At 41.0% G+C, this 21,478-nt stretch overlaps 4 protein-coding genes across 5 annotated transcripts; 2 read left to right on the top strand and 2 right to left on the bottom strand.

Moving 5' to 3' along the window:
* Positions 1–31: 31 nt before the first annotated feature.
* LOC135938576 (uncharacterized) lies at positions 32–5,366 on the top strand. Of its 2 annotated transcripts, none has more exons than XM_065482292.1 (12): positions 32–162; positions 236–366; positions 435–669; positions 864–1,033; positions 1,095–1,818; positions 1,878–2,067; positions 2,489–2,739; positions 2,795–3,324; positions 3,387–4,359; positions 4,415–4,842; positions 4,895–5,126; positions 5,181–5,366. In XM_065482292.1, the coding sequence occupies exons 4-12, from the start codon at positions 909–911 to the stop codon at positions 5,286–5,288; spliced, it is 3,561 nt and encodes a 1,186-aa protein (XP_065338364.1). In that variant the 5' UTR covers positions 32–162; positions 236–366; positions 435–669; positions 864–908; the 3' UTR covers positions 5,289–5,366. The 2 variants fall into 2 exon arrangements, with proteins under 2 accessions (XP_065338364.1, XP_065338365.1); XM_065482293.1 differs by having other exon boundaries at positions 86–182.
* On the bottom strand, positions 5,354–7,468 carry Pyroxd1 (pyridine nucleotide-disulfide oxidoreductase domain 1). Its single transcript, XM_065482306.1, has 6 exons — positions 7,170–7,468; positions 6,544–6,748; positions 6,189–6,489; positions 5,944–6,138; positions 5,695–5,888; positions 5,354–5,644 (listed from the first exon to the last, which is right to left on the bottom strand). Exons 1-6 carry the CDS (start codon positions 7,466–7,468, stop codon positions 5,393–5,395), a joined length of 1,446 nt encoding a protein of 481 aa, XP_065338378.1. The 3' UTR covers positions 5,354–5,392.
* A 50-nt stretch (positions 7,469–7,518) lies between these two features.
* On the bottom strand, positions 7,519–8,440 carry mRpS18B (mitochondrial ribosomal protein S18B). Its single transcript, XM_065482312.1, has 5 exons — positions 8,289–8,440; positions 8,063–8,198; positions 7,903–8,000; positions 7,720–7,850; positions 7,519–7,666 (listed from the first exon to the last, which is right to left on the bottom strand). The coding sequence occupies exons 1-5, from the start codon at positions 8,376–8,378 to the stop codon at positions 7,531–7,533; spliced, it is 591 nt and encodes a 196-aa protein (XP_065338384.1). The 5' UTR covers positions 8,379–8,440; the 3' UTR covers positions 7,519–7,530.
* Positions 8,441–8,791: 351 nt separating this feature from the next.
* On the top strand, positions 8,792–20,162 carry nkd (naked cuticle). The gene is made up of 6 exons (XM_065482315.1): positions 8,792–9,148; positions 15,667–15,866; positions 16,507–16,641; positions 16,817–17,408; positions 17,517–17,703; positions 18,208–20,162. Exons 1-6 carry the CDS (start codon positions 9,085–9,087, stop codon positions 18,755–18,757), a joined length of 1,728 nt encoding a protein of 575 aa, XP_065338387.1. The 5' UTR covers positions 8,792–9,084; the 3' UTR covers positions 18,758–20,162.
* Positions 20,163–21,478: the final 1,316 nt, after the last annotated feature.

Genomic DNA, 21,478 nt, shown 5'->3' with positions numbered 1-21,478 from the left:
TTGTTTGCTACGCCCCTTTAACAGCCAATCAGAATCTATGTTCTCGACGTAAAAACTCCTCCCCCTCCGACCCGCACCGCACGTTTTCTGTTGTGCTGTTGCCTGGCTCTTCGCTCTTGGGCTGTTGCTGTAGCTGTGCCTTGCTAAATCTGCTGTCTGCTGGTTTGCAAAACAATTTTTAAGTTATTATCATTATCAATCGTATTGCTTTCTTCTTTTAATATGACTGGATTAGATGGATACTCCAGAAATCGACCAAAGTTTAAGAAAACACAGGCAGCTACGAGGAACTCCTTCAAATCGTGTGTCCACTCTTATTTCCTTGGGAGTTTTGGGAGTTGGAACAGCTGTCGGACTTCTTATGCAGTGAGACTCTTTCCGAGAATATCTATAATATGATTTGAAGGTATAATTCCACTATTTTACTTTTGCAGTTTTTCAACAAAAGGGCAAAAACTGTTGGCATATGCTAGAACGGGGGAATTGATGCAGGTCTCAGAAGCACAAAAGAACCTTGAAGATACTATGAGAAATCAACTCCGTTTTGGTATGATGAACTTCAGAAGCACTGATGAAATCAAAGAAAAATTGAAAGACCTTGAGAAGAACGCGCCTTCGGCGGAAGCTAAACATACCTAAAATTTGTGCTCTGCTACAAAATATTGCATTGTTAGTCATGCATTTGATTTAGTAGCTATGTATAAGCATTTTACGTCCGTTATAGTGAACATTAAATATCTATTATAATTGGTCATCCCAAAATTTGAGAAACAATAAAATGGACAGTATAATTGAATTATAATTATTAAAAAAGGTGTTTAATTATTAGCAATTACCAAAATTTGAATTGAATTATTTTTCAGAGGGATCGTCGGCTGCTGCTCATTTGTTGTCATTTGTCCAAAAGAATGAACTTCACATTCAAAAAGAGGTCGGGGGTAAGCATTTTGTCTCTCAAGCATGAAAAGCACAATAGCCAATCGCAAACACAAGCAACTCAATCTCAAAACGTGGCAGAAAAAAGTTCAAAAAGGTAAAATTAGAGTTTTATTTGTTATTATTTTTATGTTATAACTTCGTGTAATCATCTTTAGCGAGCGTCCTATGCCATCAGGGAACTGTGCGCCAAACGAAATATCCTTGAAACCGGAGATGGAAAAGACCGACAAAGAAAGGCAGCACAGCGCTACCAAGATGCTAGATTCATCGTCTGATTCTCCATTAAAAATCACACCTGTGGATCTAGATTCCAGTGATGATGGTGAACCTGTCAAATTAAAAAGAACAAAACCAGTCCCAGATCTAAAAAAACTAAAAAATAAGCAAGATATGTGGGATGATATTTGCAAGGTTGAAGCAACAAACAGTGCACCAGCAGCAACTGAAAATGAACCAGGTGCAAAGAAATTAAAAATGGAAGAAATCACATCAAGGTTAAAAGTCTTTGAAAAGTCTGCACCTGGAAAGTTTGCTGTCAAGGGAATTGAAAGTGAACGTAAATCGTCACCTAGAAAGAGTTTAGAAGTTGATGTTGCGCCTGCTATGATCAATGCTCCAGTTGCTACCGACGCATGTGTGAAGGAATCAGTGAAAGTGAAATCTTCAGCTGGTGCAGCAAAAGTAGAACTTCCGTGTCCTGTGTGCAATAGAAACTTTAAGAGAAATCTTAGGGGACACATGAAGGCATGTGCAGGGAAAAATGGACTAACTACTGAACAGTTAATGCTTGCTCTTGAATTGCAAAGGAAGCAGGAAGATGAGCGACAACGTCTAGGTCTACCTCAATATTTGGTGAATAAGAAACAAACAGTTAATAAGGTATTATCTAAAAAATTAGATCCATTTTATGCTGTAATAAAATTGTTTGCTTCTTTTAGAAAAGTGGCAAAACCAGCGATCCGAACATACAGTTAGCCCTAGCACTCTCTAAGTCCCTGAAAGAGGCAGAGGAAGAGGCGTACTTGAGGGAAACAAGAATGATGTTAGAAAATCAAGAGGACATGACAGATTCCCAAGTTGCTGCAGCTATCACAGCGGTTACTTCGGAGCCTGAAACTTCAGTCAAAGGTATGGATTGATCGTCTCGTTTGCTGGAAAATGGATAGCTTTATTTTTAACAAATGAAAGATCAAGGCTGCATTCTTATTTTTTCAGCTTGTTCCAATTTTTGATCATATATATATATATATATATATATATATATATATATATATATATTATATGTTTTATTTTTTCAGCTTGTTCCAATTTTTGATCATATATATATATATATATATATATATATATATATATATATATATATATATATATATATATATATATATATATATATTATATAATATCTACCATAGCTTTAATTGAAAATATTTTGACATATTTTTATAAAAAGGTAAATAATACACAAAATTATATAGTTTTATGACATTGTTTAAACTTTAATAATTGGAGCCTTTGGTTTTGTCTTAGTTTGACCAATTAATTTTTATAGGTATCCAAACAACTTTGGTAACTGGAAAAGCAGGGCAGCTTGGAATTCAAAAAGCGCCTGCTAGTACATCTTTATCACGAACAGTCGCTCCTCCATATATGACAACCTCTGCAGAAGAGCGGCTTAGAAGAGTGACAGAGAAGGTGGCAATGTGTTTGCTTGATGAGGAAACCAGCAATGATTTTGTTCAAAAACAACCTGCTCTTCGAAGTGTGCAAGTATCCGACGTGCTGAAAAGAAAGTTGGAGGAGGTAAGTTGATATAAACCAAAATTTATATCTCAATTATTCACGTTTATAATTATAGGGAAATGGTTTGTGGAAGCTGGCTACTGTTTCTTGTGAGCAAGAGAAAGATGTTTACTATGTAAAAGGTCTTCGAGAATTTGTTTCACCTTCAGTCAGCAACTCTGGAGTGCTTAATTTGCAGCCCTTGCAGCCATCATTTCCCAAACCTAAAGATTACATAGTGAAGAAAAGAGCTCATCTGCCAAATCCACCCTCCCCGAAAAAAAGACAAGATTCAAACTTGGGCCGTGATTGGGCATCAATACTGAATTCGAAAACAATGAGTGATGTTGTAGTTTATGCCAAAGATGACGTGGAATTGCGAGCGCACAAGCTTGTGCTTCTAGTGAGATGTCCAGCAATTTTAAAAGATTTGGCTGCTGAAATGAGTCAAGACGGTGAAAGTGTGAAAGAACACATGCTATTGTGGAGTGAGTTCTCTGAGTCGGTAGTGATGGCTGCTCTTGAATTCATTTACTGTGATTCAACTTGCCGGGCTCTGCGCCTGGGAAACAAAGATGTCCAAGACTTAGAAGCATTAGCTCAGAGGTGTGGTATTATTATATTATGTATAAAATAATGAGAATGACTAAAGAGATCATGATTTGCAGGTATGAACTCACCGAGCTCCTATCTCACATGGATATGATGAAAAAGCTTCGGGATCAAGTGCATAGAGAGGATGAGCAAACAAATTCAAGCACCTCGACGCATGAAGCTGAACCAGAACCATCTCTTCAGATTGTAGAAACATTAGATTCTAGGAGCGAACTGTCATATCTTGTCAGTCAAATGGACAAGTCTATTTTCGCTGCAACCTTGGTTCCAACCAATGATCAAACTAAGACTAGCCAACCTAAAGAAGCCATCAGCGCTGAAGTCACCGCTTTACAGAGTCCAAACAATGATTTAAAAAATATTGACTTGGCAACTAGTTTGAACAATAACATATGCAGCCAGGATTCTGAGAGAAGCAAAGTAGATGATGAGGTTGGGGAAGTTGATCAAAATCAATCGCAGTCTGATGATGATCTCTTTGCCTCATTGCACGATTCAAAAATTTACATGGACCTGTTGGAAGATAATACAGAACGTGAAAATGTTGAGCCTGCAGAGAATGATGATTCTGAAGACTGGCGAAATCTGGATGGTCTGGATTATCTGGACACAACGCCTAAGAGAACTAAATCCTCTGCGGCACTTGCTCCAGACACTCCAACTTTGACTTCTCAAGAAAGTAACACAAATGCCACCCCTCAGTTCGAAACATCTCCATTCAGTTCTCCAATGGAACGAGCAATGAGTGAACTAGAAGTAGTTACATTGTCTTCTGACAGTGCGAGTCAAAAATCTGTGGTGTCTATCAGCCCAAAGATGATCGCGCACACGCCTGATCACCATCCCCTGGATGATTCTGTCGGAGTATGTGAAGATTTGGAGCTGACACATTTGGAAATTGCTGCTCTCAAAGCGTATGAGAAAGTGATGACACCGAAGCCCCCATCTCGAGCGGCTTCGACACCAGGTTCCTCTAGGATCACTCCCATGCTTGATTACAGCTTAATGGAATCGCCCCAGCTGCAGGTTTGTTTTAACCTATTAATATTCTCCTGCAATCAATCAAAATATTTTTTTGCAGAAAGAACTTGATAGATACGGTATAAAGCATCTCAGAAGGAACCAAGCCAAACTGATTTTGAGACACATCTATGATGAGCTTCACCCAAAGCTTTCAAGCACACCATTGGCTCGACCTGCCAACAAGACCAAAAAGGCTTTGCAGATGAAATCTAAAAAGAACGAGACGCTGAATGCAGCCCCAGCAGAAGCAAGCACTTCAAAGGCAACCCAGCCCCCAACCTGCAAAACCACTCCTAAGAAAACCACACCAGTGAAAAAACCTGCTGTCAAACAGCCTGTTCACAACATTAGCTTTGCTCCACCTGATGAAGACTATGACAGTTTTGATGAACTATTGTTTGACAAGCCAAAGCGCAAAAGTATGTCACAGCCTGCGATTCAAAGAAGTTCAGATTCGGATTCCAGTGATTCTAGTGACAATGAAGGGTAATACTCACACTATTTCATCGTTGCGAGTTATCACTTATAATTTTTTCAGGTACGGTAATTATCACGGAGATGATGCTTTGGAAGATGCGTTTACTCAACAAATTACCGATACGCAATCTGATGTGCTGGTTCAAGTAGAGGAAGCCCTCAAATCTGACCCTGGCCTGTATCATAGAATTCTCACCTATGAACCCATTTGGTTAGAAGAGATCAAGGACCTACTCAAAACAAACAAAGTTAGAGTCAATCCTAAGGTTCTGCTGGATTTTTTGGATGACCAGGTATTTGTCATTCCAACCCTTAAATGTTATGTAACTAAGGTGACTTTCTTGCAGTGTATTACCTATAGAACAGACCACCAAAGACCTGTGAAGAGAGCAGCTCAGAAACGAGGTTGGACGCAGTCACAGCGCGGACGAAAAAAGAAAGACTTTGATGTGTGATTTTTCCCTACACATCAACAAATTCCAGTTTAAAGTGTCTTGATAAATGGAAAAATAAATTCAAGTTTTTTAATTAAACTGACTGATATTTATTTTCATTACTTTCAATCAAAATAGTCTTCTATGTCAATGTCGGGATTTAGCAAATCGTCGCCCAGTGCACTTACATCAAGTTGGTTAAGAATCAAATTTTCGCACGTCTCCTCTAACTCTGTCTCCCCTATTAACACTGCTCCCTGCACTTTTCCATTCGCTATTACTAGCTTGATGAATTCTTTTCCAGGCGTGACTCTAAGCAAAGCCTCCCAGTCTCCGGGATTCATTTTTTGGCCATTGTAAAGTCCAAGAAGAACCACCTAAAATTAACAGAATGAGAGAATTTCCTTCTGCTTAACCTAAAAATTACTTTGAATCCAAAGAACTTAGTCACGTGCGCAAACATCTCAAAACTAAAGTCGAACATGGAAACGCTTGAGGGAACGGCCATTGCTCTTGCAGCCTGACAGCCCATTTGTCGAGCTTGCGTCCAGAGCCTCATTTGAAACCAGTGTTTCTCCTTCATCCAGTTGGCAAATATGACATCGCCAGCAGCAAACACGCCTAGTGTTCAGCTTTACAATTGATCGCATTTCCTATGCAAAGTTTTTTAGCATACCATCTGCAGATGTTCTCATTGCCTTGTCAACTTTGATGCCAGAGCCTTGCTCAGGACTGGCCATATCTAGCACTCCATCAAACATCTTGCAATTTGGCAAAACTCCGATGGCATTTACAACCAAGTCGCAACCAATTAAGGATTTATTTGTCAACTCCAGCACTACTGGCCAATTATTGAGCTCTGCTGGGAAGCCTGAAAACAAGTTTAGTTATAAGATTCACCGTGTTGAAGGAACCTAGTACCAGTTTCTCCTCGTTTTATGATCCTCTTAACTTCTGTTTCATATTCAATGTGGATGTTAGGCATCTTATCACCATTAGGACCCTCAACTTTGAACTTTGTGTGCCAGTCAGGGCCAAGAGCGGCTCCCTGGCACTCTTTCTTCGTTCCATTCTGTGATTGGTATGTGAGCCGTTTGATCACTGTTGCCCCCTTCTTCTGACCTGCTTCAGTTAAACCACCAGAATTGATGAAAAATTGTGCTGCCCCTGGATCCACAAAAGCAGCAGAGATGTGCTTGTCACGGACAACCCAAACCATGTCCTAAGTTCAGAACAAATTTTTAATTTGACGCCGATGAGGTATCCTGAAGTTTACCTGAACTCCTTTTAAAGTATAAACAAGTTCAGTGGCTATGCCACCATTTCCAACAACGGCAACTTTGCGGGCATCTTTCAGTTTTTCAATGAGTGACGCAACTGACTCCATATCTCTGAGGGTGAAAACAAGGTTTTCAGCACTTTCAGCGCCATCAAGAGTTTTTGGTGAAGCGCCAACACAAAGACATACTCCTTTTTCATATCTGTAAAAAGGTTAATTAAAATCAATTAAAATTGCCCTTAAGTATCACTGTGGACACAAGATCGTTACTATTCAAATATTTAATTTAATCACAGCAAAGAAATATTTCTTGAATAAACAGCTTAAGAATTTTCAGAACTTGAAAAATAAAATTTTTCTTAATGATTGGGCAATGTGTAGCATGTATTGAAAAATGAAACAAAAAATATTTTAATAAAATCTGACCCATTGATCTTGACTCTCTAAACCTTAGCAGAGTAGATTTATTAAATGAAAAATCAAGAAGCACAATGCATGTCATGTTATTGGCTGGGAGGAGTTGGCGGGATGCAGTGAACTCTTTCTGAGCAGAAGTTTATAAAACATTTACTATGCAAGCAGTTAAGTTTTAGAAATAAGGGAAAAACACTTCACATGTGTACCTGGCAACTCGACCATCACTCAATTTCAGCTCTCTTAATTCAGGGTTCAATGTCACTACGGTGACTCCAGTAGAGACTGCAAGTCCTGGGAAGGTTGATTCAAACTCTGATGCACTTTGGTCTTCCACATCAAACTGCGTTAGTGCTTCAGTGAGTTGGTTCACGTTTCTTGTGACCTTGACTACATCAGAGCCTGATATAAGTAGAATTGACTCATTGGTCAGTGTGGTCAAAGTTTCTGCACACGAGACACCAGCAATGCCTCCCCCGATAATTACATAACAAGCTTGCAAATCCATTTTTTTGATTCTAATACACTAGTCTGATATAACTAAAAGTCAGTTCAATATCCACTAAATTCTCATTGTTTAATATTTAAGTAGTCAGAGTAATTGTAAACTCGCTGTGGAACGTCGTAAGTTAGCAATCCACAATCTCTGGCCCTTTCAATTGCAATGAGCAATTCTTTATGTCTCTTCTGGCAGAGTCCCGTTTTCCTGAAGAAAAAAAACATAATATAGGAACTTACACATTTCAATCTATATTTTACTTGAAGTCAATAACAGCCCCTGTATATGGAGAGATAAACTGCTTAAGAAGTTTGAGGTTTCTGTAGTCCACGACTAAATACTCGTCTCTGCAGATCGGGCAAGGATTTCCAGTGGCAATAAGGTTTTGTCTCTATGAAAAAATGCATTAGATGCTTGTAAATAATCTAATAATGATTTTTTACTATGCAAGTCTTCCTGGTCTTGTTTGGTGGATAATGGCCTTTGAAGTTTCTCCTGTACTCTTTCCACACTGGGTTGTCGCCGTAAGTTATTTGATACGCTACAAAAAATTATTTTTTGTTTAAAAAAATTGTACATATTACAGAAATTCATACTACATACCTTCGCTTTCAAGATAGGCGATGCTGGTCTCTACGGGTATCACCTGGTCTCTGACTTTAGTTGGGTCACGTTCCTCAGCTCGCGGCTTTCCTCGATCATCAGCCTCACATGGTCGAATAAAGGACGTGTGAAAACTCTGCATCAAAAACCAAACAAAATATAATCATGCGAACTAATCCTTCATACGATCGTTTTTTCAAATTTATTAATATCCAAATGTATGTACCTTAATAGGCACACCTACGAGCGATCTCTGGGTAATGCGAGTGGAAACCAGACGGGAAATTATGCCGCATAAGACACCTCGTGCTGCCATTGCTTCCAGTCACACAAACACAACAGAATTATTAACAGCTGGGGCCAGGCTGGGCCAGGCTAAGGCCTGGCTAAGGCTAGCAGGCAGAGACAGAGACAGTCACGCCCACCCCGTAATGAATGGTACCAATGACCAAGCTGATGGTTAATTACTGTTAATAACCTCGATTATGCTTTAAACAGTTCAATACGATTTTGAAGACCGAATGTTTTGAGCTCAGATATTTGGTCATACACCAAAGTTAAATGGTGGCACACGCCAATTTTTAATAATTTTATTATAAAATTTAGTGTTTGTGTTCGCCAGTTCTCCGTTAGCTGCCGCCACCTTACCAAGAATTCCGACACATTTCCCCTCCTCAGGCAGCTGCTCGTGTGCCCCTCCAAAGACCAAAATTCTTCTCCTCGGGGAGCGCACGATCGCACAAAAACATCATACGCGGCGCGGTACAGATCGGAAACAGCTGCAGGAGCAAGCTGCAGCACAGATTAATTGGCGTTGCGACAGTGGTGGGTGCACGTAAGCGCGCATTGCGAGATACTGCTTGCGTTCGCGCCCGAGTGTTGTGTTGCGGCCGCCAATGCTTGGCGCCGCCTGACATGTGAGTGCACCGACACGGCCCAGTTCCAGCCCGGAATTGCCGCCGTCCCAAACCCGAGGATTGGCGTGAATGGACCCCGAGAGTGTTATTGAATAGTTCGTCGGCATGGCCTCCAACCTGGTCAAGAAGCTGAGGAACCGCTTCCTCAATGGTTACAAGCAGATTTCAGGTACGTCCGTGCATTTGTTTAATTCGTACTGAACTTCGCAAAATCGTCATTCAAAACACGTTCGACCCTTCGTGCGTACAAAGAACTTGCGTACACGCACACCTGATTATTTTGGTCACCGAGAAATTTCAACCATTTTCGTCTATACATGAAGTGAAATCAGGGCTCGGCCTAGACGTTATTTTCCTTATTTTCAAAATAATTTTCTGTGAGCGTTGCCCTTGAGCGCGCCCTTTGGTTCAACCTGATTCCGCTCCGTTTCGGCGTGATTAGTGAATTGGTATAACAACACTCTTCTTGGGTTGCCTGCGGCGAGTGTGCGGCCCACCGCACTATCTTGCGGCACGGCGACGCCGCCTGCCACCGCTCTTTGAACAAGCCGACACTCGACTGCGCGAATTATGCCCATGCCCATTATAAATGGTGTGCGAGGCGGGTACATACATATATATATACACACACATAATATACATTTATAACAGTCAGTCGGCGTGCGAGGCCAGAGAGTGTTGTTTTGCTTTGTGCTGCGAACGCGAATTCGCCCGAGCGTGCACACACGGGCCAGACCCGTAATTTGCTGCTCCTTTCGTCCCTTCTTCCTCCAACTGAGCAAAAATTAAAAATTAGTGTTTTGTGTCTTCTCTTCGTCCTGTCTCTTCTAATGCAATGATAAAGATCGACTCTTTTTGTGAGGAGTGGTTTTTTTCGAGGGAGGCAGCCAAGGGTGGGATGTATTGTTGTACCTACCTGTAAAAGCGATTTATCGGCTGTAAGCTTTATTTTCACCACGATGTAAAAAATGGTCTTTTCCTGACCGCTCACTGCTTCATGGTGGTTTATCTAAAGGCGCTAACCTGCAAACGCTCCGACCGACGCTCACGTTAAAACACAGACGTTAATGTGTTTTTCGCTTTTATCAAAAGATTTTTTGAAATGGGAATGTGGAAACTGACTCGTTCGATTTCGAGTCTATTAAACTGCATTTTTGACCGTGGAGGAAGATGAAATTATTAAGCTTGAAAATACTGAAAACCAAAAATGCATCAAACCCTGAAACAAATATACTGAAATGAGAGTTATATTTGAATTAAATTGTAGCTCTCACTGCCTTCCACTTTGAATAATGGAGCTGCCACAACAAAATGCCTCTCAAATTTTGGTTTTAAAAACTTTTTTGTCCGATTTTCCAATTGCATTTTGTCAGTTGAAACCAAAAATTTTGATGATAGTGAACCACGTTTCCAGGATAAGTAGTATATAGCCTGAAAGATTTGAGAATGAATCCGACGAGACGACCATGCAATGAAGGTGCTTTAGCAACGTTTCCTTCTCAAGCCAGGTGCACGCGGCTCTACTGAAACGTTTTTATGTTGGGACCTAAGACCATCCCGTGTCGCCAGAATTGCAGTGTTGTTTTCAATAACAATAGAAGCGCCTAGATAAACAAGTTCGGCAGTTTCTTTCCGAAAAAGCCGACAAAGGATAAGAAAAACATTTTTAAAATACATTTTGCCCTTTTTGATCACTCTAAAGATAAAAAAATCTTACAGGGAGATGATGAAATCAAGATTTCACGGTGTGATTTTGTTTAGGTGTAGCTGAAAAATCTAACTTATTTCTGAAAATTTATGAAACTTCAGTCCTATTAATCAAATCATAAAACTACTAAATAAGGCCAATGAAATACACGAAAAAAGCGAATAAAAATTTGGGTTAGATATTTAACGTTAAATGGCTTTACTATGCGCGGAATTGCGACTAATTTCGTAATTTATCAATAGTTTTCACAAAAAATTTAAAAGGAAAGTATTTTAAATCTTTTCAGTTTTCATTCGGGTTTTTTTACAATTTTGAATTATAGTTTTGTAAAATTAGAACCGAATCAAATCTAAGCTAGTCATGGGTCATGGTACTTTCTTAATCTATAAGGGTGAAGGCCAATTGAGGGTTTATTGTTATGTCGGTTGTGTTCTAAACGCCAAAAGCTTTAGACTGGCTCTAGGGACACGTCTTCTTGGAGGGGGTTTCTTTTGTTAAAGGAACCATTACTGGTTTCATTGTCAGAATTGTATTGTGCGCACAGTGCGCACCTTCCAAAGGTGCATGGCGGCGGCGACATCTCAAAGGTGCTTTATTTGTTATAAATTGTTTTTCTTATTGTCACTCATAGAAATAGGCAACAGTTTGCGCAAGCAACATGAATTTCAAATTTGTCACACTTTCCTAGAAGTCCTGCTTTACAAAAAAAAAACGTATCCCTTTTGTGTGAATAACTGTTTTCCTTTAATGCAGGGCGATTTTACAGGTGTGATGTGTAGGGGAAAGGTTAGGATAAAAGATTTTCTATTAATATTACTAACGGTTAAAATAATTTTAATCTTTCTGACCATATTGGCACCCTGTTAAGCTTTCAAACTCTGATATAGTAATAAAAAATCTGGAGTTGGCAAGGTGGCAGTTGAACGGAAGGGCGATCATGTAGTATTATTTTCCACGCAGAGCGTGCGCGGCAAGAGAGCAAAAGCAAAGAAAAGCGGCAAAAAAGGTTTTAAGAGTGGATGCGGTCCGTCCGTGCTGCCGCTGCCTGCCTGCCGGCCGAGAGGAGGTGGTCGGGGGGAGGGGGGCGAGCGGGGGGCGGTGAGGCTGCGGCGCCTTTGATGCCTTTTCATGAAAGCCGTCTCTGTTGCCTGCCAGCAAACCAACAGCAGACCCGCCTGCCTGCCTGCCTTTGCTGCCGCTCTCTCTCTCTCTCTCTCTCTCTCTCTCTCTCTCTCTCTCTCTCTCTCTCTCTCTCTCTCTCTCGCTCCGCTCACTAGCTAGGCAGTACAGCTCGCCTCAAAACTTCTCTCCGTGTTCCATCTTCGCGCGCGCTGCTCGCTTGCCGGTCGGCGGGTTCTCTCTCTCTCTCTGTTCTTCTCGGGACGACGGACGGACCTTCCTTTCCTCCTAGCCATAAATTCCTGCCTGCGTAAAGAAAAGCTGCTGGTTTGATCCTCTGCCGCCACCACCGCCATGGCCATGCCATTAGTCAGCCTAGCGTTCTCGCTTTTGCCCCGCAATGAATTTCCACCTTTTGCTCTGGAATTTTTAAACAGGAGCGAAAGGTACACAACTACGCTTTGTCATTCTGATTGTGAGCTGCTGTCCGCAAAATGACCTGTTGATTCCCACCACGGATGATTGCATGCTATTAACGATTTCCGGACAAGGATTAAAAGAAAGAAACGAAAAAATAAGAAATACGTACCCACAGGCCGGCGGATTGAAAATATTTATATAATAATTATGAATATCTTTACAATAAAGCAAAGCAATGACGTTTTATCAATGACGAAAAGCTCTAACATGCTAATTCGCCTGAGAGTATTTTTTCATCTTAAAACAGCTGTCTGTAGGAAGATAAATATTTTTGCGACCAAATTTCTCGCTAAGAAAATTCGTGAGTTTGAAAGAGGTGAATTTATTTGCTCTATCGAGTTCGCTGGATTCGCAAATCGTTCGCGTCCTTTGATGTGCTGGCGTTTAGAGTGGAGGCGGTGTAATTGTGTAGATTAAAAGGCCTCTTGCGCGCTTGATTTGAGCGCGCCTGTTTGTTTTGATTTCGTCCGCCTCCCATGCGGGGATTATACTACGTATGTACATATGCGCGCACTTGCGCGCTGGCTGCGTGCGCTGTAAAGCAAAGTGCCTGCCAGTTATACGGCGCAAAAAATCAAAAGGATTTCCCTGTTTACAATCGCTTTCCCCGAAAAGCACGAGACATGCCCGTATTACTAACAGACATTTTTCAGATTTTGCTTTTTTTTCTCCCTTGCAAACTGACTCATCTCGCGCTCAGAAAGCATCTTAATTAGCAATTAAAGCCAACCGTCTGAACTCGTCTGCTCTAACGAAAGCGGCGCGCACATATGTGAAAAATGAGCAGCGAGATTTTTTTCTGTGCAGTAGGCGCCGGCCTAGCTTTGCTCGATTGTCGGCCGGCGGCTGAACACATGTAACAAACGCGAGGGCAGAGAAAGAAAGCGGCTTCAGCCTTGGATAGAGATTCGACCATAGCACAGTGCGACCGAGGCTGAGCCGACATCTGCTCTCCCTCACTATCAGTCAGGTGCCAATGGAGTATGAAATCAGGAAAGACCTGCTGGATAGGGAAATGATAGTAACTAACGTTACATCATTGTGCGTGCTGTGCAATATTACATTTTTATAACTACTTTAGTACCTTAACTGCACTCCTCTTCTTCCAACATGGGTGCATTCAAAATATTTTTTAATAAACCCAGGAAGAGAGGAAAGCAAGGGAATCCATTGATCTATATTATCTGGGTCGAGTTTAATTAAATAACTCTGAAATTAACGAAGGCGAAATTAATCAAGAACTATATTATTTATTACAGTCGAATAATATAGGTTATTAGAAATTTGATGCTAGATATTTATTCTCTTACCACGGCATTTCATTGGGATGGGTAAAAATGAGGAAAAGATGAACTTAAGTTTCGTCGACTTGACCCTACGAGAGTCAAGAGAAAAAAGGCGACACAAAGAAGTGCCAACAATATACTATTTCCCGCTAGTTGTGGCATTGCTGCTCGTTTAGTTACGTGCTGCCGACTGAAGAAAATTTCTTTTGTTGAAAATAATTTACATTCTTTGAAAAAGTGGCATTTTCATCATCTAATCCGTCACGTTTTCCACCAAATCCCAGCTATTATCGTTTGTCTTATTGAAACATTTATTCTATATTCATTGTTTTTTTCTGATTAAAGCTGGGGGGGGGGGGTCTCTTACGAAATGGCTTAAAGCACCTAGCATTTTGGTATTCAAAGATGAAAAATGGACAGAATCGACGCGTATTAGAATTCAAAGCTTTCTGATCGATTGAGGTGAAAATGGAGCCGACAAGCCGTGTCCCATTCACCGTGGCGGGCGAATGGCATTGACCCAAGTGCGGCGTCGAAGAAAGGACGGATTCAAACAAAAAATAATAATAATTACGCTCCACACTTGAGCAACTCGAGCTCGAGAGCTGAAACGGCGGCGACCGAATTGAAGTTGTCCGATGAGAGAGAGAGAGAGAGAGAGAGAGAGAGAGAGAAGACACACGCCACCTGCCTGCATGCGCGTCGTAAATTATTTTAGCGCCGAGCGAGCAGCACAAGAGGCGAAATAAATTTTCATATTAAAAAGCAAGCGGCTGGATGGAAGAGCGGCGCACAGGAATTAACTTCTCTCTCTCTCTCTCTCTCTCTCTCTCCTTCATCGCTCCTTATTATTATTATATACGTATATTCTTTGTGCGCACGGCGGCGGCTGCCTTTGGAGTTCCTTTTTTCGCTCCTTTGTGTTATGGTAGAGCGTGACGTCACAAAAGGCCCAAAAAAAGCCTTATCGTGAGCAATAGAATTTCCACAGCCCTCCACGCCTTCTTCAATCAGAGAGTCATTAAGGCTGTGTATTCTCGCCGCGCACCCAGCAGCAAACACCTCATTGTTCTTCTCGCGCAGCAATTGCAGCACTCGACTCGCCCCAGCCGAAACCGCCAGCACTGTTTCTACTTTTAAATTTTAACCGTTTTATTCTCGCAATTTGTTTCGATTTTGATTCCGTTTCGCAAATTATTTCATAAGTTTTTAAGCATAGACTCCATTTTGATTCAAATAATCACAATTAAACGATCTTCCCCCTGGCGTTCCACGTGAAAAGATTGCGCTTGAAAAGAGTGCACCATCCAAGTGGAAGTAGAGGAAAGACGCGAGGGGCCCAATTTACGCTCCTGCTCATTTTCAGAGCATGTTGCGTCGAGAGCAGCGAGTGCACGCAGTAATTACCTCGCTCCCCTGCCCGTACAATGTTGAGGCATCTCGCGCTCGCTTCGTCAAAGAAGCCGCCTCGAGAGCCTACGCGGTCCATTTCTCCCCGCCGAGCACCGACATCTCGCCAACATACTCCGGTCCGCCATCTGCTGGCGGCCCCGTGCAACTGACCTCAAATCATTGCTTTCCCGCTTTTCCAAGCACTCATTTCCCTAAAATAAAACCTCTAAAGTATTATTTATTTATGAAGGACTAAAAGCAATATTACAAGAATTAATTAATCTCATAAATGTGAGACGACAATGATCTCAATGTTTTGATTAACTGCACGTTTTTGTTTCTTTAAAAAAATCCAAGGTTTGCCTGACTTGAAGTAGCATAGTCTGGTGGTAACCGAGAGACTCCTATTTGTTTTGGCCCGAAATAAATTACCTTCGTGCCAAACAAACAGATTCCGCAGCGTAATTTACGCCGTATTTAATCTCGTTCATCTTCGTCCGTTATTACGCCTTTTATTTACAAGAGGTGCCCGTAGAAAAATAAACGGAAGCGTCGATTGAACAAGTGGGTCGGTTTTATGGCCACGCTTTTTCCCCGGCTCTTAAACTTATATCCCAAGCTTTTTATGAGGCGAAAATTGCCCGTCAATTGGATCGATCTTCTTATTGTTTTCTTATCCATTTTTGTGCTTTTCTATTGCAGTGTTGATGCCAGGCGACACGACGAGCGAAAGCGGCAGGGAAACGGAGGAGCTGCTCTCGACTAGCTCAGCGCCAGCGTCACCGACGCCCCTCAGACCTGAGCCGGCTCCCATGCCCCCTTCCTCTTCGGCTAAGCAGGACAAGTGTTGTTGCGGTCTTCATCCCCATTGTCAGCCCGTGAGGAGGGATCTCGAATTTGAGGTATATCATTTGATAACTTCCTGTTCCCAAAACACTATCAAGTAAAAAGTAATAAAATTAAAGGAACTATATATTATGGCGTTTGAATAATTGCTAGACCTGCATCTCTTTAAAGCAAAATGTATACTTTATTGTAGTTTAAAAAAATTTCAATCATCAGGAGTTTGGGCTGCAGATCAAACTTTATGAATAAGTGACGAATATACCAGTTTATCTTAATTTTGTGTTAATAAAAAGTATACGTTCTTTTTTAAGCATTTTTTCATTATTTTGCACGCTCATAATTTTCAATCCAAAATTACCAATGTTGCTGAAGCTTAATATGCACAACACAGCGGCTGAGCTCAAGCTGAACACACTGGAATTAATCACTAAACATATCACTTGCCGCTCATTAGCCCAGCTCATTAGTTCTTGCACTTTGATGCTTCAAAGTTTTTTTAAATTGGTAATTATTATTCCTTGGCTAATTTGTCAAATTTACTTCCCCTCCCCCTCATTTTTCTATATACACTTGAATTTCTATAGGGCCCAATTCAACGTAAAATTGTATTGATTTGCACTTAATGCTATCTTCCAAACCAAACTGCCTTCAGAATCCTTCCTGCGTTCCATGTCTAAAATATTTTTCATTCTGTAGGAGTTTGAATGTGATGTGGCTGTGCAAGAACACGACGATGGAGGAGTTGCTCAATCCGGAGAAAAGTGTAGGCGATGTGAAGAGTTTTCCTTTACACTTTACGACTTAGATGGTCACGGAAAAATAACCAAAGATGTAAGTTTAACTGCCTCTTTTAAACCAATCACGTCTGTTGTCTCATTGTTCCTTGATATAATTTTATATTAAAACATTTCCGAATTTCACGTCTTAAAAGCAAATTAATAAATAATAGGAATACAACAATAAAGATTTTGCAATTACAACAAATAGTAAAAATAATTTTTAACAGGATATTGCCAGCCTGGTGACCTCGATCTACGACACGCTGGGGGCGACGATCCAGGTGCCGCACTCGGGCAGCAAAACGATCCGGGTGAGGCTGACGGTAGCCCCTGAGCGCAAGTCGGAGAGCGGCGCGCGCGCCAGCAGTCCGCAGAACCACAAGCATTGCCAAAGCAAAAACGTGAACCATCAGAGCAGTGAGCCAGCTGTTGAGAAGATCAAGGAAGCTCTTCAGCGCAAAAACAGCCCGCTGAAGGAAGGCGGCGAGCAGCGCCTCAATAACCACGTGCCGTGCAAAAAGGAAACGTTCCGGATAGGTGGCGTGAAAGTTCTCTACACAAACCACCTCAACAACAACAACAACAACAATAATAACAACAATTCGTTCAAACAAGACATTATGAGAAACAACAATGAGACTGGACCCTTGATAGTTAACAATACTCCGCACATTACCAAGAAAATTTCGCGCCATGAGAGTTTACGGAGAGACAGACTGCCTAACTGCAAAGTTTCCGCCCTGGCCAACGGCGCCAGCGCTTCCGCCCCAAACACACCCCTCAAAACCGCAACCTCCACACCAAAGGCCAAATGCCAAGGTGCGTTCTGAATGCAACCTTTTCCCCCCATTTGAATTAAGTCTATTTCTTACGAAGTCTGTAAAGGAATCAGTGAAGGTAAAACTCAGGTGAAATTTTGCATTTCAGACTGGAAAGCGAATTTCCGCAACCGATCGCCAAACCGACCAAAGCGGAGGGCGACCTTCAATGCTCTGTCTTCACCCCGTCACTATCCGGAGTACATTAATCAAGAGAGGACAAACGAAGAATACAAAGAAATCATCGCAAACAACATGAAGAAGAATCTTTCAGCGTTGCAAAGCACCCATCGCCGGTCAGTATTTTGAAATTTTCTTCAACGTCAGGTGTTTATTATTATATTTCCCAGGGGTATTGCTGCGAGTTTTTATAACTCTTGATTCTGCGATCCAATTTTTGTACTTTTTCTAGACAGAGTTTAACCGCTTTTAGCACCAAGCGAAAACCAAGACATGATTCTGGCTCAACACAAAAAAAAACATTTAATTAACATGTCTGAACTGATAGATTTAAACCAGAGACATGCAAAAACTGGATTTTATGTGAATTCAAACAAAAGATTAATAAAACATTTCCCAAAACTTAACTGATTTTCATACTGTTTTCAACTATATTTGGGGGGTTTCTTTGGACTTTAGATATGGAGTTAATCTGCATTACAGATCCTCAATAGTATTGATACATTTTTTTACAATCAAACTTGTAAAATATTTTTTCAATAACATGCTGCGACTTTTGCAACCACCCTTTTTAACCATTCGGTAAAAAAATTTAGCAACTTGTTTTTTTCTGGTTACAGGAAACGTGTGGAGGAGACGATGCATAAGCACCAAGATAGCGCTCGGAGCCATCACGACTGCAAGAAGCGGTCTGCGGAAACAAGGCAACTGCTTTTTCCTGACATGTGCCTTGATTGCGACCAGCAGACAAACCAGCACGGGCTGCGGCACAAGAACCGGGTGCGTGACAACGCACGCTCGCAGTTGCAGGTCAAGGAGTGGCTGAAGACTGGCTGCTGGGGCTACTACCTGACCGACGAAGATGGCCACCAGATGAGCTACTACCTGCCAAATCTGCTGTCACAGAAAACGCCGCCACCGTCGTCGCCAGTGCTGGAAAAGCGCCTGATCAACGAGGACAGCAGCAAGATTGACTTCTTGATACCCGACACTGACCCACCGCTGGTTAGGCCTGACATTGTTGGCAGCTGCACCGCCGATGACGACGTTGACGCCGGCTCCACCGCCACCACGCGTCGCACGCGTCGACATGTGCATGAGCACGTACATCACCACTACCACCACTATTCGCAAGAAAACAGCAAGAAGCCCAATGCCGGTGACCTTTAACACATCTGCCCACCCACGCCGTTTGCTCTTAACTTACCCTGGTGGCGCTATTTTTTAGCCACTTTACCCTATTTTGACAAATACCTTCACATTATCACACTATGGTTTCGTTTCATCGCTCTAGTGTGGAAATATTTGAGCAGGCCTGTATTTTAAATCGTTTTCCAACCCTTTCATGTTCAAATTATCATGTTGGAAAAAGTGCACTTCACCCACAGAATAACATTATTTGTGCAATATTGGCAACCTTATTGCCACATTGAAAGCAAAAATTGTATAGAGCCTTCTTGTTATGCAGATTGTTTCCTTGAGAAGTAGCTTTCAGATTGTTATATGAGAAACAGGAATATTTATTGGGACTTGAAAATGTTCAAAGTGCAAGTATCTACTGTTCAAAATCGCAGATCTGGAACTGCTCTTAATAATTTTTGAATTCAATTTAAAAATGGGGGGTCTTTTCTGGACTGGGCTTCTCCCACCAAGTTTCCTAAACACTAAATTATTTTTGCAATGTTGATAGGACACAAGTTGCTCGCTATTAGGTGTGTCAATCATCTTGGAAGCGATAAACCTATCAATAAAAAGCGTTATTTATTTCTTCAATGAAATCTTAATAATTTGGTTTATCCTATGATCATTATTGTCACACAAACCTCCAAGCAAATTTTGGAACATACTTTGACCTGGCGTGGAGCCATTATTTGCGAATGAAATGAATTAGAAGTTGCAACTCCCATCACAAAAATAATATTCGGCCGTTTCTCTTGTCTGAATTTTGATGGTGTCAGTCGAGTATTATTCAAGTGATATGCTGTATTTGGAACGTCAGTAGGAGTGAACACCGCTTTACATGTTTTCACACTCCTTCTGTTGACTTAGAAGCTGAAAGAAATCTCTTTGTTAGGCTGTTGCCTGACTTGTTTGAAAAAAGGAGGGAAAAATCTTGCTCTACATACAATAGCTGTAAAACAAAAATCGACGGCCTAACGTGTCTAATAAATAATCAAGAGCATTTGTACGAACGGGGTCGGTGACTTGTTAGTCGTTTTTACACAAAGAAACAACTCAATAATAAACAAACTACCTCACTGATTAAACTGTATTTAGAAGTAGCGGAGAACGTGACAGGGGCTGTCTGCTGAGCTTCTTGTTGAAATGTAAAGTTAAGTGGAAGAGGATATCCAATCGTAGTTTTATTTAACTATATAAATGTATAGAAACGATGTTATTTATATTGACGCACAAACGATGGTGACTTAAAATTCTGATGCGATTTTATGCGACTTGATATAAAAAGTATTTATTGACTATATACTGTAAGGACGACTACAAGCAAGATTGTTTTAGACCATGAGCTTTTGTTACTATCAAAATAAAACTTCAGTAATATCATATTACACAAAAAGAGACAGCTTTCATTAATTTGTCCCTATACCATATAATCATAATTTTTGTTCAATGTGACATATATGCCTGAGGCCACCTTGGTCCTTCTGGAAACACACTCTCAGTCAACTAAACTGGAAGCATATGGACACAATATATTTTTCTGGAAAGGATCAGGGGGGCACAAATTAATTTACAAATAAAAAAGAACGAAAACATTAAATAGGATGGTTGAGAGATGTCGAATTCAATTAGTATAATAAACGCTACTTATACAACTAAATAATGAAGAGTAAAGACATGCTATAATTATATACTCTACAATCTTGCACTGGACTTTCTTGCCTCTTCCGCCGAATCCTTAGTTCCGATTTTCATTCAGTCTAATTGCGACAAAACGGAGCGCACAAAATCAGTAGAGTTACTCGGACTGATATGTGATATGATCATCTCAAGAACTTCTTTTGGCGAAGAAAGGCTGGCGAGAGAAAGGAGTTGATAAATTGAGCAAATAAGCAATCCTAATTTTATATTTCAAAAGCCCAAGAGGTACATAGCTATATTAAATGACGATCAAAGCTCTTCAGAAAACATCGTCGCCCTTCAATTTTCGAGTGTGTAGATAATCAGAGGTCACTCTGCAATATTTAAAGTGACTCGAATCACAAGTAATGGATTAAGTTACGAGGTCCCAGCAAGCTGCGCTGCACCGCGTTAGGCGGCTAATGATTTTGGGTCACGTTCTAACGATATGTGGAATGTGGACAGGTACCCTGAATTCTGCTATTTTGTTTATAGCAACATACGCAACAGTAGTTGGGGGCTGCGTCGAGTGCGCCAGTCACGCTAACCGCCTTTCGAAAATTCGAAAAGCGGCACTGTATATATAGGCTTCTGTAGTTAGTGTGGCGAGTGATTTGAGTAGTGATAAATTTTGCTAGTATTTTGAGTTTTAGTTTTAGAGTGTTGTTCGTTAATAATAATAATATCTCCCGAATCTCCCAAATGTGATTAACTGTATTTTTTTCTATTTTTTTTTTGTTTTGGATGCAAATAGACCGACTTGAATTGAAAATATAAAATTGGTCTCCTACCCTTCGGGACTTCTAAAATTTTGTTAGCCGCGCCAGCCGCCGGCATAAATTACCTCCGCCGGGATTAATATCGGCGTAAGAATGGCATCCAGCCACCGCTTCAATATACGTGGTGTTGCGAGGCCTCTAATAATGGAAACTTTTATGATACAGAATAATTTATACTTATACGGATTATAGGACAGAGTAGGAAATTTCAAGAGTTTTGTTTGCCCACTTGATTTATAAGAAACAAATTTTT

Source organism: Cloeon dipterum, chromosome 3, assembly GCF_949628265.1.
Source record: "Cloeon dipterum chromosome 3, ieCloDipt1.1, whole genome shotgun sequence".
Classification (NCBI taxonomy): Eukaryota; Metazoa; Arthropoda; class Insecta; order Ephemeroptera; family Baetidae; genus Cloeon; species Cloeon dipterum.
Note: the sequence above shows the minus strand (reverse complement) of the source record. Positions and strands in the feature narration are given on the sequence as shown.